This window comes from Erithacus rubecula, assembly GCF_903797595.1.
Source record: "Erithacus rubecula genome assembly, chromosome: 1".
Classification (NCBI taxonomy): domain Eukaryota; kingdom Metazoa; phylum Chordata; class Aves; order Passeriformes; family Muscicapidae; genus Erithacus; species Erithacus rubecula.
Genome location: NC_136658.1, coordinates 111,269,015 through 111,283,722, shown reverse-complemented (window position 1 = coordinate 111,283,722; position 14,708 = coordinate 111,269,015). Strand labels below are relative to the sequence as shown.

Genomic DNA, 14,708 nt, shown 5'->3' with positions numbered 1-14,708 from the left:
ATATCAGCCAGAAGGGCTTTTCTCTGAATTTGCCTTTTCTCCCTGGATTCTCCTGCTGGCATAATCAAGGGAGTTGGGGGGGGACTGGCAGGGAATGGTGTCCTCAAAGACAGTAAATTGGCCAAATATATTTTTTTCCTGGTTGATAATGAATTAATTATTTGGTATTATCAGTGTAATTATCAGCTGAGTCCTTGCAAATTCCTGAAGTGTGGGAACTTCCATGGTTTTCCCACTGCTTCCCATGGTTTTAACATGATCTGTGTTCATTATTCTGCTGTTACAGGGCTAAAAAAACCCCCAGAAATATCAGAAAATAGTGGGGAGGGTGAGGGATTGCATCTTTCAGTGTTGTTGGAGTGAATCCTGGGGGAATTTTTGTGAGTGGGCTGTGGATCCAAATGTCTGGGGCAGCTCCTTGGAAAGGAACTGCTTTGGAAAGAGCTGTCAGAGATATGAAGCTGAATATTGAATTCCTGACAAATCCCATTTTCTGCAGCTCCCACTTCCTTGCCAAGAGCTGTGTCTCTGCCAAAGGTGATGCATCCCAGATTTTTAGGGAGCTGCAGAGGAAGTTGGGTTGTGTTTGGGTTTTTCTTAACAGCTTTTTTTGATTTGTTGTGTGTTGAGTTTGGTGGTAGTGGTTTCTCTTCCTTTGGGAACAGCTTGTGCATGGATTTATTGTGGATTAAACCAGCCAGGACAAGGAGAATAAGTTGAATTTTTGTTATTAATAAATGAAAGCTGCTACCTTTATTTTGTGTTCAGCTGTTCTGAACTTCCCTGCTCCTCTCCTGGGCTGGGAAGAGGGCAAATTAAAGGGATGGTCCTTAAACCCCTTTAATTGCCTGGAAAAGTGGATGGTGCCTCACTTTGACTTAAATCCACCTGAAGACATTTCAAAAGTGAATTCTCAGCCATGCAAGATCCCACAGAGCTGAGCACTCCCCTCCCCTCCAGAACCAAACTTGCCCTTCTCACTGCTCCTCTCCATCCACTGGAATTTTTATTTCTCCACAATTCTTCCTGTCACTTTTGGTTTTTGATTCTTAAAACCTGAAGCCTCCATCCTTTGCCAAATACACTTTTCATGTCCTTTAACCCTTTGTCCTGGTGGAAATTTTCTGAGATGCTCCAGACATTCCAACCTTTGGCTGCTCTCTGATGATTTGGGGAAATGTCTCTCAGGATGAAGCTCTTTAAAGGACATTTTCCTTCCCTGAAGGAGTTCTTTCAAAGGCAAACTTTTCCAGATCATTCCTGAAAGGATTGAGTTGTCCTGAGGAGATTTTCCCTGTCTGAATGTGGGGTCCTAATAGAGAATTCTCAGAAATTCCAAATCTTTATCCTGTTTCCTTTCTGCTCCTCAGAAATTCCCAATCTTTATCCTGTTCTTTGTTTTCTGCTCCTCAGAAATTCCCAATCTTTATCCTGCTTTGTTTTCTGCTCCTCAGAAATTCCCAACTTTTATCCTGTTTTTTGCTTTCTGCTCCTCAGAAATTCCCAATCTTTATCCTGTTCTTTGTTTTCTGCTCCTCAGAAATTCCCAATCTTTATCAGGTGGATTAGGGATAAATGAGATTATAATTCATCAGTTTACATTCATTTGTTCCAAAATATCAATTTTTGAACAAAGCAAAGAGATTTCTGCATTTTCCTTAGAGGGTTTTGTTCTTTCCTCAGCAGGTTTGGTAGAAAATCCTGGATGGCATTGATGTTAGAATGTTTTTCCAAGTGGAATAATTTTTTTTAAATGAATAGAAAAATAATTGCCATGAAATGCTGTCTGAAAATGTTTATTTCCTATTCAGTACCCAAATGAGGGAAAATGAGCATTTATTTATTCTGGGTTATTTGAGTGTATTCCCAGCAGGAGTGGAAACTTGTTGGAAAAAACCTTTACATTTTGGAATATATTTACCACATTCAAAAGTTTTCTAAATGAGGCTGCTGATTACTCAGCTACTCTGTAGTGGAATTTCCTAATGCCCACTTTTGTGTTCCCACTCAGTGAACAGGAATTCAGTGTTTAATGCTTGGAAATGGAAGTGTAAATCATAGATTTTTCCAAGGATGGAAGAAACACACTGGAGGTATTTATTTTTCAGATGGCTGGCTGGAAAACTGTGCCCCATGGAATTTGTAAATGGCCCTTGTGTGACAGAGCTCAACTCTGGATATTTTATTTGAATATATTTAGATCTCCTAATGCAAAAATGACACCAGCTCATACATTTGAAGCTATTCAAATGTATCCTGTAAGTCTTCAGGAAAAACAGCTCCTTCTTGGCACTGCAGCTGGAATTTGCATTAAAAATCATCAGGGGGTTATTTGAATTTTTTTTTTTTTTTAACCCTTAGAGGAGTGGCTGCAGTTAGTGCCATGGGCAGAGCTGGGGGTCTCTGAGCACTGCAGCTTTCTGCTGGAAGGACTCACAGATAAATGCAGATAAATGTGCTGGATTGCAGCAGGAATTTATTGCAGTGGGCACAGCCCTGAGGCTGCCACAGCTCCAGCACAACCAGGAGTGCCCAGCTGGGATTGTTGGGGCTCTATTGATGGTCCTGTGGCTCCCTTCCACTCTGGATATTCCAATATTCTTCTTTATTCTCCTTTTGAAATAATAGCAATAGATGCAGAACATATTCTGGAAGATTTTTCCAAGGAACAGCTGGTGAACTAAGATCCAGAAAATTAAGGAGTGATACGGAAGCAAGCTTGGGTTGGAAATTCACAGCCTTGGAATAGATGAGAATTTAAAGTGAAGGAGGAAGAATTGAGGTTGGAACTTGCAAGAGGTTTTTACAACAGTTTGTGGTGACAGGACAAGAGGTGATGGCTTCAAACTGATGGAGGGAAGGTTTAGATTGGAATGAGGGAAAAATCCTTCCCTGTGAGGGTGGGGATGAGGACAGGACAGGACACTGCTCTGGGTAAAGGGCATTTGGCTGTTTGGGGGTGAACACAGTCACTGCAGTGCTTTGCAGTGGGACTGAGAAGGGAGAGCTGTTCCCTCTTCTGTCCCTGTCCCTGGAGCAGAGCCTGACCCCCCTCCCTGCCCCTCCTGTCAGGGAGCTGTGCAGAGCCACAAGGTCCCCCCTGAGCCTCCTTTTCTCCAGGCTCAGCCCCTTCCCAGCTCCATCAGCCCCTTCCCAGCTCCCTCAGCCCTTCCCAGCTCCCTCAGCCCCTTCCCAGCTCCTGCAGCCCCTTCCCAGCTCCATCAGCCCTTTCCCAGTTCCCTCAGCCCCTTCCCAGCTCCCTCAGCCCCTTCCCAGTTCCCTCAGCCCCTTCCCAGCTCCCTCAGCCCCTTCCCAGCTCCCTCAGCCCTTCCCAGTTCCCTCAGCCCCTTCCCAGCTCCATCAGCCCCTTCCCAGTTCCCTCAGCCCTTCCCAGTTCCCTCAGCCCCTTCCCAGCTCCTGCAGCCCCTTCCCAGCTCCTGCAGCCCCTTCCCAGTTCCCTCAGCCCCTTCCCAGCTCCATCAGCCCCTTCCCAGCTCCATTCCCTGCCCTGGACACCTCCAGCCCCTTTGACTTTCAGAACAGATTTGGAAACAAAGCCTTGGTTTCTCAAAGAAAAAGTAGTTGGAATTCTCTAATTACTTCACCTGAACCTTTAATATGCACTGATTGACTCTTGATTGAGATGTTGAATAGGGAATACAGACAGGCTGACATAGTTTCATTCCTCTTGCTTTTTTTTTTCCTCTGTACTGACCTTTTATTTTTCCCTCCTTCATTACCTGGAATGTACAAAGTGAGATAAAAATATCTTGACTTCTTTGGTCTTCTCAGAAAAGTTTTAGTGAAGATGGAATTGTATTAAACAAAAATTTCCACCTGCCTTTTGGTGCTGCTGTGATGATCAGTGTGTGTGTGTGTGTGTGCCATCAAGCCAGGGAGCCAAAAGAACATTTTTTTTCCTCAAGGAATATTTAAAAGACTGAGAGGCTCAGTTAGAAAGTGGATATATATTTTGAAGACATAATGTGTAATACATATTGGAATCCTGAAATGGTTTGGCTTGGGCTTTAAACTCATCCCATCCCACCCCAGCCATGGCAGGGACCCCTCCCCCTGTCCCATTGCTCCAGCCCCAGTGTCCAGCCTGGAACTGAACATTCCAGGGATCCAGGGGCAGCCACAGCTGTGCCAGCCCTGCCCACCCTGCCAGGAACAATTCCTGCCCCATTCCCACCCAGCCCTGCCCTCTGGCACTGGGAGCCATTCCCTGTCCCTCCATCCCTTGGGAATTGTCTCTCTCCATCTTTCTTGTAGCTTTTTCAGGTCCTGGAATCTGAATCTGGATCCCAACCTTACACAAGCAGCTCAGGATTTGACTTCTGAAAGCTGCTGTATGATTTATTGTGTCTTCCTCACTTCTCTTACACATGAGAGCAAAACTGTGTGGCACTGTGTTGTTTTAAATAATGAACCATGTGTTCAGTGTTCTGTGTTTGTTATGTTCTGCTGCTTCTGGAGGGCAGGAATTGGGAAAGGACTTGGTTCCTGTGGGAACACCTGGATCAGGGGAGGCTCTGACCAGCCTGGCTGTGGTTGGATGGGGTTTGAGCAAAGCCCTGTCAGCTGTGGGGCTGGATTGTGGCACTGCTGGGACTTCTTCCCATGGAAGAGAATTAGGGACTAGAATTAGAGAATAGGGGGCAGGGACAGGAGGAGAGGGAGCAGCCTCAGGCTGGGCAGGGCAGGCTCAGGGTGACAGCAGCAGGAATTTCCCCATGGAAAGGGAGCTCAGGGGTTGGAAGTGCCCAGGGAGGTTTGCAGTGCCCATCCCTGCAGGTGGCACCTGGAGGTGGCACTGGGGTGACAAGGTGGGGACAGGGCACAGCTGGGACTGCCTGGGCTGGGAAGGATTTTCCAGCCTCAGAAATTTGGGGATTTTGGGATTCCCTGAGCTCTGTTCCTGTCCCTTTCACCCCCATCCTCTGCTGAGCTGTCTCAGCCTGGCTGTTTGTGTGGGAGCTTCCATTCCCCCTCCCTTCCTGCTGTTCCCCTTGTGGCTCTCTCACCATTTCAGTAGATCTGGGTTCAGTTTCTCTGCACTGTGGTCCCTGCTTTGTCCCCAAATGTCACTCTGAGCCCTCCCTGTCCCAGCCCAGCATTCCCTGGCTGCCCCCAGCCCCTGAGCTGTGCAGGCTCCAGCTGTGCTCAGTGTCAGAGCAGGCAGGACCTGCTGCAGGATCCCACTGGAAGCATGTGCCCTATTCCCTGCACCTTTCCCTCTGCCCAGCCTCACCTATAAATAACCTTACAGCTCTTCCCTCTTCATAAAACAGCCAGATCTTCTGCACAAGGTGCCCCCTCACTCAGGAAATAATGATCTAAAACCCTTTTTCTTCTGCAGTGATGTGTTTGACCATGTCCCTTCTGTCTGTCTTGAATAATTTCATCTTGCAGCTCCACAGATCTGTTAATCACTTTCTAGATTGATTTCTGCCCCTTTGAGCTATCAATTCAAATAAATAATCTTGGAGAGGTCAGAGTGGAGCTGATTTTTCCTGGTTGCAGTGGTAGGAATCTCTCACACTTCCTTTATTTCATTGTTACCCAGTGCTTGGGAGAAACCTCTTTTTGTCTTGGGGGCTGCAAGAGCATTTGTAACAAATCACTTCCTTCAATTCTGCTGTAAATAGTTTTTCTCCAGTATGAAAAATGCCTTATTAACCCATTTTTGTTTTAAAAGTCCTTGTCCTTTTTTAGTTGCTAACAAATAAAGGTGATCTTTGGAGAATTCCCACCTCTTCCCCCTTTTTTCATCTCCACTCTGAGGGCAGGATTTATATAGCCAGCTATATTTAGAGAAGCCTTCAGCAAGAGGAGCAGGGTGAGGATTTCCTTCCCTTCCCAGGGTTAGCTTTTCCTAGGCTGGACTCTGCAGGGTTTCTGTGGTGAGCTGGACACTGGACTCCTGCCCCTGTCACCTTCTTTCCTCCTTTCTGCCAGAAATAGAAATAAAAATCAGCACTGCAGCTGGCCATGGGAATCTTTGTGTTTACTTTTGTTGTGGTTTATTGTCATCTTTAGCTGTTTATTTTCTCTCACCCCATGATATCGTGGATTAATTATAATATTGCTGGACAATCCTTCTCAGGAATTTCCAGAGACTTTTAAAAAACATCTTCTTGAAGGCTGTTTTGATCACCTGAACCCAAATTCTCTCTCTGTGGTGAGGGAATTGTTTCTTGGATTGACTTTGCAAGAACTTTCTCCTTCCCTTTTCTAATCTCCCAACCCAATTATTGCAAAAGATGTTTCATAATGTGCTTTTTCTACTATAAATACATCACCTGTAGATAATTTTGGAACTAGAGTAAAGCAGTTAATGAGTTTAAACAGAAATAAAGACAGTAGAAATAGGCAGAGTTTTTTTTACAAACCCATTGACATTTATCCCTCTGTCACTTCAAGTGTAGAAAAGTGTTTGACTCTTGAGTTTGTATTTGAGTCTTGTGTCCTAAGGTGCAGAATCCTCTCAGCTTTCCCACTGGCTTCCTATGGGTTTGCCTGACATCTTAGAACACAGCTTTTTCTAACCACAAAGCAGAAGAAGTTGTCACAGAATTACAGAATGGTTTAAGTTGGAAGGGACCTTAAAGCTGATTTATTTTCACCCTTCTGCCATGACAGGGACACCTCCCACTGTCCCAGGCTGCTCCAACCCCAGTGTCCAACCTTGGCACTGCCAGGGATCCAGGGGCTGCTCTGGGCACTCTGTGCCAGGGCCTCACTGCCCTCTGAGTGGATTTGAGGTCTCTTCCAAACCAATCTGGGAATTTATGATTTTTGTTTTGGGGATATATTATTTTTTTGAGGGGAGCAAGGGAGCAGTTGGGAATGTGGATTCAATTTTTGGCCAGTAAAATGAGAGTGGGGCTTGTGCAGGAGTTTGCAGGTAAATGGCTTTAACTCACTGCCTTCAACTCTGGCTCTGGGTGAGCCAGGCTGCTCAGAATCCTGGAGTAATATGGGATGGGGCTCAGCTTCCCTGTGCCAGGACCTCCCCACCCTTACAGGGAGGAATTTCATCCCAATATCTGATCCAGGTGTGTTCCAGTGCCCACAGAGCTCCCTGACCCCAAACATGCATGAATAGCTCTGGAACCTGTTTATGCCTTTGTGTCTGTACCTCCCTGTCTTTTGCCAACCCCCAGGAAAATGAAACCAGAGTGATTTTCATTGTAGATAACTTGGAGATGTTTATCCCTGTCCTGAGGAAGGGCTGAGGCAGGATAATGAACATGGAGACAGGAATAGAAGCTGGAAAAAAGCAGCAGGTCTGGAGTGGGAGTGCAGGGATTTCACAGAGCACCCCAAGGGCAGCTGTAAAACCTGCCAGGGAGGGGAGAGAATGGGCTGGGTTGTTCTCATTTATGGCTCTTAGGGGGTAATTTTATTGACTTAGAGAATTCCCAACATATTTAACTTCACATTCATTTTTCTTCCCTGATTGCTCTCTTTGCTGTTGTAGTTATTGCTGCTTTCTGATTTTTGATTTCTGCTTCTGTGGCCTCACTTCCTTCTCTTCTGTGCCTTACCTGTTCCACTGCATGTGGGGATGAAATTGTGGGGCTAATTATGGCATCCAATCATTCTGTGTTCACTCTATTTCAACTATTTATTGGACTCTCTCATTGTCCTTCCAGCCCCCAAAAGTGTTCAAAAAATGGTCACTGTCAGATTTCTGTCCTTGGGGAGTACTGGAGGACCTGTCAGGTGCTCTTGGTGTTTGGGACTTCAGGTCTTTAACATTAAATCTTGATTGAGCACGTTGTCTGCAATTTTAGAACTCAACTTGCAGAATGTGAGTCCTGGAATCTGCAGCTTTCAGGTGAAAGGTGAAAGCTGAGGAAGAAGAGCTGACCCTGCACTGCTCTGAGCCCTTTGCTTTCATTCCCAAAGTGCAGCAGCACCATGAATCCATGGAATGGTTTGGGTTGAAAGGGACCTAAAACTCACCCAGTGCCACCCCTGCCATGGGGACACCTCCCACTGTCCCATTGCTCCAGCCCCAGTGTCCAACCTGGAATTGAACATTCCAGGGATCCAGGGGCAGCCACAGCTGCTCTGGCAATTCCATCCCAGCCCCTCCCAGGGAACAATTCCTGATTCCCAATATCCCATCAAACCCTACTTTGAAGCCATTCCCTGTGTCTGTCCCTCCATTCCCTGTGTCCTGTCCCTCCATTCCCTGTGTCTGTCCCTCCATTCCCTGTGTCTGTCCCTCCATTCCCTGTGTCTGTCCCTCCATTCCCTGTGTCTGTCCCTCCATCCCTTGGGAATTGTCTCTCTCCATGTTTCCTGCAGCTCCTTCAGGCCCTGCAAGGCCACACTGAGCTCAGCCAAAGCTTCTCCTGTGCAGGTGAACAATCCCAGCTGTGCCAGCCTTTCCTGCCAGCAGAGCTGCTCCATCCTCTGCTCATCCTGCTGCCTCCTCTGGGCTCTGCAGCAGCTCCAGCTCCTCCCTGGGCTGGTGATTTTGCCCTTGTTCTGTCTGTAGCTCAGCAGGGAGTCTCAAAGAGAGGACAGGAAGGGAGATAAGGCAGCAGAAAACTGCCCTCTGATAATATCAGAACATCAAATCCAGGACTCCTGAGGTGTTGCAATGTTCCTGCCCCAGCCAAGATGTTTTCATGTGAGTACCAAACCTTCCAGGAGCTGAGCCCACAGTGGGAACATTGCAACACTCAGGGTTCAGCAATGGGGCTTTTGTAACTTTGCCTTGTGGTTTCCACATCATCTCAGGTGTCTCTGCACAAAACTCAACAGCTCTTCCTTACCTGCACAAGTGGGAATTGGGGCTTTTCCTTTTCACAAAGTGCTTGAGTTTGGTGTTACTAACTCCAGGTGGTTTATTTTATACACTGAGAGTCCTGGCTTGAGCTGGAGGAGGGCAGGGCTGGATGGGATTTTGGGCAGGAATTGCTCCCTGGGAGGGGCTGGGATGGGATTCCCAGAGCAGCTGTGGCTGCCCCTGGATCCCTGGAATGTTCAGTTCCAGGCTGGACACTGGGACTGGAGCAATGGGACAGTGGGAGGTGTCCCCATGGCAGGGGTGGCATTGGGTGGGTTTTAACATCCCATCCAGCCCAAACATTTTTGTGATTCCATAATTTGGTGCACAACCATGCCCAAAAATCATGATGATAGTGACAAAATGGAACATCCTAGGAGTGATTTCTTTGGCGTTTTAAAAAGGCAAATTACAAACATTGTGTGCATCAGTAGGACTTTAATGTTTCTTTCAGATCTGGAGTGTACAGTGTGCAAACATTCTTTTGTGAGGTGTTAGATTTCTCAGACCCACTTGGTTTGTTCATAGCCAAGCTCCAGTTCTTTTCAAGGGTGGCCTCTGAAGTCATTTTCCCTGGCTCTCAGTAATGTGCAGGTGGCCTTGAGGGCAGTCAAAGAGATTTTTATTTGCCATTTTCCTCTCCATGAGCTCTGGGGACAGGAATGTGTCCCAGAGGTGCTGCAGTGACCCAAGGCTGTGCCAGGCACCTGCTCTGCTTTCTTACCAAGAGCTGTTGGCATGTGTGCACCTGTTTGTGCTCAGGTGATTCATGGCCATTCCTTCCAGGTGAGCATTTCCACCTCTGCATTATGGAGTCACACCTGCTCCTTCCACATCCAGAGTCTGACAGCAAATTCCAGGTCAGGGCCAGCATTTAACATGTGCTCAGTGTGGTTTTCTGGGCTCAGGGGTGTCAGGGCTGGTTGTGATTCTGAATTTCTGTGTGTGCAGATCTCTCATCCCATCCTCACAAATAGAATTCATCCCAGAAAGGGTGGCCAGACCTTGGGAAGGGCTGCCCAGGGGGGTTGGGAGTCCCCATCCCAAGGAATGTCTGGATGTGGCACTCAGAGCTCTGGGCTGGGGACAGGGGTGGTGATTCAGTCACAGGTTGGGCTTGGATAATCTTGAACTGATTTTCCACCTTCAGTGCTCCTGGGATTTTTAAATGAGGGCTCCCAAGAAAAGGTTGTAAGAAATTGTATTAACTTTGGTAACTTTACACTGAGGTAACCTCAAAACAGCAGAGTTTGACTTTAAATGGGGATTTAGCAAGTAGATCCCCTAAAAATGGAGAACAGTCTTCATGTGCAAAGTTTTATGTAGTTCAATGTTGATGGAATCAGGTTTTAAACTTGGCACACTGCATTTTTTGCAGGTATTCCTTAAAACTTGGTACTTGTGTCATAGCCCTGTGTTAAAACAGAATGAACTAAAGGCACTTAAGATTTTGACTGCATTATAATTTTGGAGCTGAATGTGCATGGGAAAGTTCCAAGTAGCTTGTGAAAGCTTCAGTTTAAACTTCAATAATTACTTGAAATGGTGAGGAGTTTTTTTTTAATGGCTCTTGATCTAAAAAAACCCCACACAAATCAAAAAAACAACTCCCACTCTCCACAAGCAAAGACAACAAAACCCCCACAAAAACCTGTGTCCTGTGCTGCTTTTTTGGGAAATGCTTTGACACTGGGATCCAGGTGTCCCAGAAAATATCATGAATTCAGGTTCCACACCTGCTGCTGTGTCTCAGCTTCTGCTAAAACCCTGCCAGCACATTGCTGAGCAAACTGCTGGGAGGAAAAAAGAAACACAAACCAACCCCTGACAAAACCCTGCCTGCTTTATGAGGCTGGGAAAAAGTTTTTAATAAGGCAAGAACAACAATTAATTCACCCAGTTGCTTTGAAGAAGCTTCCAAATGAATCCTTGTGATGGCAGGAAAATCGTTTTCCCAAATCAATCTCTACATTTCAACCTGTGGCTGTTTAGTGGAACAAAAAACAAGTTGCTGAGCTGAGGGATTTGTTTTCCATCTCCTAAGAATCGGGAATTAGGCAGTTTTCTTGCTAATTAATCAGGAATTAGGCAGTTTTCTTGCTAATTACTCAGGAATTAGGCAGTTTTCCTGCTGCCTTTCATCCCAGCCCATCCTGGGAACATTCTGCCGGGGCAGGAACATTTTCCATCCATCACTCCGAGTGGGAGCTGCATGGAATTACTGCCAGTGGAAACTATGCTGCAAGAGGCTGGGCAGCAGCTGCCCTGCTCAGCTCAGCTGGATTTTCCATGCTCCTGCTAATTAGCAGAGGGAAGCTGACTAATTGCTGACGTCACCTCTTTCCAGTCCAGCTTACATTTTGTTCCCGACTCCCTCCAAGCACGCGGGACTCAGCTCAGGAATTCTCTGTCACACACACACAGGATGCTCTGAGAGGTTTTTTTTTTTTTTTTTAAAACCATGGGCTGGGCTGCTTTTGCTTTATAAAAAGGCTGTGTGGCAGCATCCAGGGCTCCTGAAAAAAATCCCAGGATTTCTGCTGGGAATTGCTGGGAAAATGCATTTCCGAAATTTCCATTACACTTTCAGCTCGCTCATCGCCTGCCTGGCAGATGGGGAGATCTTCACCCAGCCAGAAGCAAGGGTAGGTTCCATGGGCTTATTTCATTTCTAGAAACAAGGGTAGGTTTATTTCCAAAAACAAGGGTAGGTTCCATGGGCTTATTTCATTTCTAGAAACAAGGGTAGGTTTATTTCCAGAAGCAAGGGTAGGTTTATTTCCAAAAACAAGGGTAGGTTTCCATGGGGTTATTTCATTTCTAGAACAAGGGTAGGTTCCATGGGGTTATTTCATTTCTAGAAACAAGGGTAGGTTTATTTCCAGAAGCAAGGGTAGGTTTATTTCCAAAAACAAGGGTAGGTTTGGTGGGGTTATTTCATTTCTAGAACCAGGGGTAGCTTTAGTGGGGTTATTTCATTTCTAGAAACAAGGGTAGGTTTATTTCCAAAAACAAGGATAGGTTCCATGGGGTTATTTCATTTCTAGAACCAGGAGTAAGCTTAGTGGGGTTCTTTCATTTCCAGAAACAAGGGTAGGTTTATTTCCAGGAACAAAGGTAGGTTTAGTGGGGTTATTTCATTTCTAGAAACAAGGGTAAGTTTATTTCCAAAAACAAGGGTAGGTTCCATGGGCTTATTTCATTTCTAGAAACAAGGGTAGCTTTAGTGGGGTTATTTCATTTCTATAAACAAGAGTAGGTTTATTTCCAGAAACAAGGGTAGATTTTGTGGGTTATTTAATTTCCAAAAACAAGGGTGGATTTAGTGGGGTTGTTTCATTTCTAAAAACAAGGGTAGATTTGGTGGGGTTATTTCATATCTAGAAACAAGAGTAGGTTTATTTCCAAAAACAGGGATAGGTTTAGAGGGGTTATTTAATTTCCAGAACCATGGGTAGGTTTAGTGGGATTATTTCCAAAAACAGGGGTAGGTTTGGTGGGGTTATTTAATTCCCAGAACCAAGGGTAAGTTTTGGGGTTATTTTTGGGAACTCCACTTTGGAGGGTTTGGATTTGTAAGGAAATTCCAGTTTCAGAGCCTGGGATTCTGCACCAGCCTGCTCTGATGGGAATGATTCCAACTCTGGGAATTATTCAATTTTAGCTCTGGGTGGTTGGGAAAATTAGCTCAAGTTTTCCCTCCAGATTTCTTGAATTATGTGGTATATTCTGATTTTTCAGCAAATATTTAATTCTAATTTTGGTAGCAAGATCCAGTGATTTGTAATCTGTTTGGTACTTCTCCTGGGATTTTTTTTTTTTACTGGTAAAACTATAAGAAATCCTCTTGGGTCTGTATTCAGCTGATTGATAATATAAAATAAATAATAAATAATGTAAATATAAAATAATATAAAATATTTATCAATCCTGTTACAGTGAGATGTTACTGCTAGGATACCTTAAGGACAAAAATAACTTTTTTTTTTTTTTCAGTGTCATAGTGCCCAACATTTCTGACCTCTAATTGCATATTTAAAGAAATAAATTTTTTTAAATAACAAAACAAAAACCAGATTTCACAGGGTTTAAGTACAGAATGGGAACTTGGAAATGCAATTTTTGGGTGTATTTTCCATGGTTCTTGTAAAATCTTTTAAATCTTTTTGAAATAGAATGATTTTATACCCAGCTGTGTGCAGTGTGTGTAGTAGAGCTTCTCAGGCAGGAAAATAAAATTCTGAATTAATTTCTGCCTTTTTACATCATTTCCCTCTGTTTTTTTCCCCTCTACTAATTCAAAATACTGTAGTAAAAACCCCTTGATGAAGTAATATTTATTGTGGCTTTATCTTGAATTTCTAGTAAGCTTTTAGGGAGAGAAAATACCAGGAAATTCCTCAAATTTGGATCCTGAACCTTGAAATAAAACACTTGGGAAGGGTCTGGCAGTGTCTCTCCTTTGGCCTGGAATCCTGCAAGGAGAGTGGAAGCACTTGCCATAAATTAAATTTAAAATAGCACGAGATGTTAATTCTGGGTGCTGAGTCACTGAAGAAAATCACATTCAGCTTAAAAATCAGGATTTTTTTTTTTTATTTTATCCATTGAAACTTTTGTTGGTTCTGTTGAAATTTGCACATTTGGGCAAAGACTTTTTTTCCAGGTTTTTGGGTATTAATTTTCTGAGAAACATTTCAACATCTTATTGTTGCTAAATGAATCTTGTCCAGCATTTATTCCTGATAATAATCTAATAAGTGGTAATATCACCTATTAATGATAATAATCTGTTTTAATGATACAACTGATAAAAAACTTCATTCTAGACAGAAAAAAAGAAACGAAGCTGTTACAATAATCAATATTCAAGTGTGAACATTCAAATTTACCCTCATTAGCAACTTTTCATTTTTATTTCATTTCTTTATTAGTGTTTAATATTGATTTTCTTTTCTGCTCCTTTCTCTCCAGGCCAAATTTGAATCCCTGTTCAGACCCTATGACAGGGACCTCACTTTTCAGTATTTTAAAAGTTTCAAAAGAGTGAGAATCAACTTCAGCAACCCTTTGTCTGCAGCAGATGCCAGGATCCAGCTGGACAAGACAGAATTCCTTGGAAAAGAACTCAAACTCTATTTTGCTCAGGTAAAAAAACCCCATGAGATTAAAGATTCCTGTGGGTTTGGAAAACATTGGGATAACAGGGTTGGAAAAGTGATGGGAATTTTGGGAATTGAAGGCTTTTTCTTACACTGGGTTTTTTTCATGTTTTTTCTCAGTCTTCCAAAGTAATATGGTTTTTTTTGCTGGGGTTTCTCCCAAGTTTTTGGAAATCTGGGAGTTGTTTCAAGTATTTATTATCACAGCATCCCAGAATTCCTTCATGGTCATTTTTCATCAGATTAAATAGAGAATCTAAGGTTCTTCCAGAGCTCCAGGAATTTGGAGGCTGTGGATACTTCCCATTTTTGGATAACTTTGCATGGGAATGAGCAAATTCCAAGAATTTAAAGGGCTGAGAGAACCTGGGAGAGTTTTGCCAGCACTCAGAAACTGCCTCGGGGATCCAGACTCTGGGGCTGCACATTCCAAACTCTGGGGCTGCACATTCCAAACTCTGCATCTGCACATTCCAGACTCTGCATCTGCACATTCCAAACTCTGCATCTGCACATTCCAGACTCTGCAGCTGCACATTCCAAACTCTGCAGCTGCACATTCCAGACTCTGGGGCTGCACATTCCAAACTCTGCAGCTGCACATTCCAGACTCTGCAGCTGCACATTCCAAACTCTGCAGCTGCACATTCCAGACTCTGGGGCTGCACATTCCAAATTCTGGGGCTGCACATTGCAAACTCTGCATCTGCACATTCCAGACTCTGGGGCTGCACATT

At 44.3% G+C, this 14,708-nt stretch overlaps 3 protein-coding genes across 6 annotated transcripts in view; all 3 read left to right on the top strand.

Moving 5' to 3' along the window:
• Nucleotides 1-14,708, top strand: part of IFNAR2 (interferon alpha and beta receptor subunit 2) — an 844,054-nt gene that overhangs the window by 483,918 nt on the left and 345,428 nt on the right. The gene's annotated exons all lie outside the window — the stretch shown is intronic.
• Nucleotides 1-14,708, top strand: part of LOC306805356 (uncharacterized protein) — a 77,772-nt gene that overhangs the window by 10,011 nt on the left and 53,053 nt on the right. The gene's annotated exons all lie outside the window — the stretch shown is intronic.
• The window catches only part of RCAN1 (regulator of calcineurin 1), a gene marked incomplete at its 5' end in the record, with an annotated part of 37,094 nt that overhangs the window by 11,316 nt on the left and 11,070 nt on the right, over nucleotides 1-14,708 (top strand). For 2 of the 3 annotated variants that reach the window (XR_013775182.1, XM_079312991.1), the window contains one exon: nucleotides 13,784-13,957. Coding sequence is in view for 2 of the 3 variants with exons in the window: in XM_079312991.1 (XP_079169117.1) it covers nucleotides 13,784-13,957 (174 nt within the window). Of the gene's footprint in view, nucleotides 1-11,367; nucleotides 11,455-13,783; nucleotides 13,958-14,708 lie in introns of those variants that run through there. The other variant, XM_079312992.1, reaches the window with a different exon arrangement.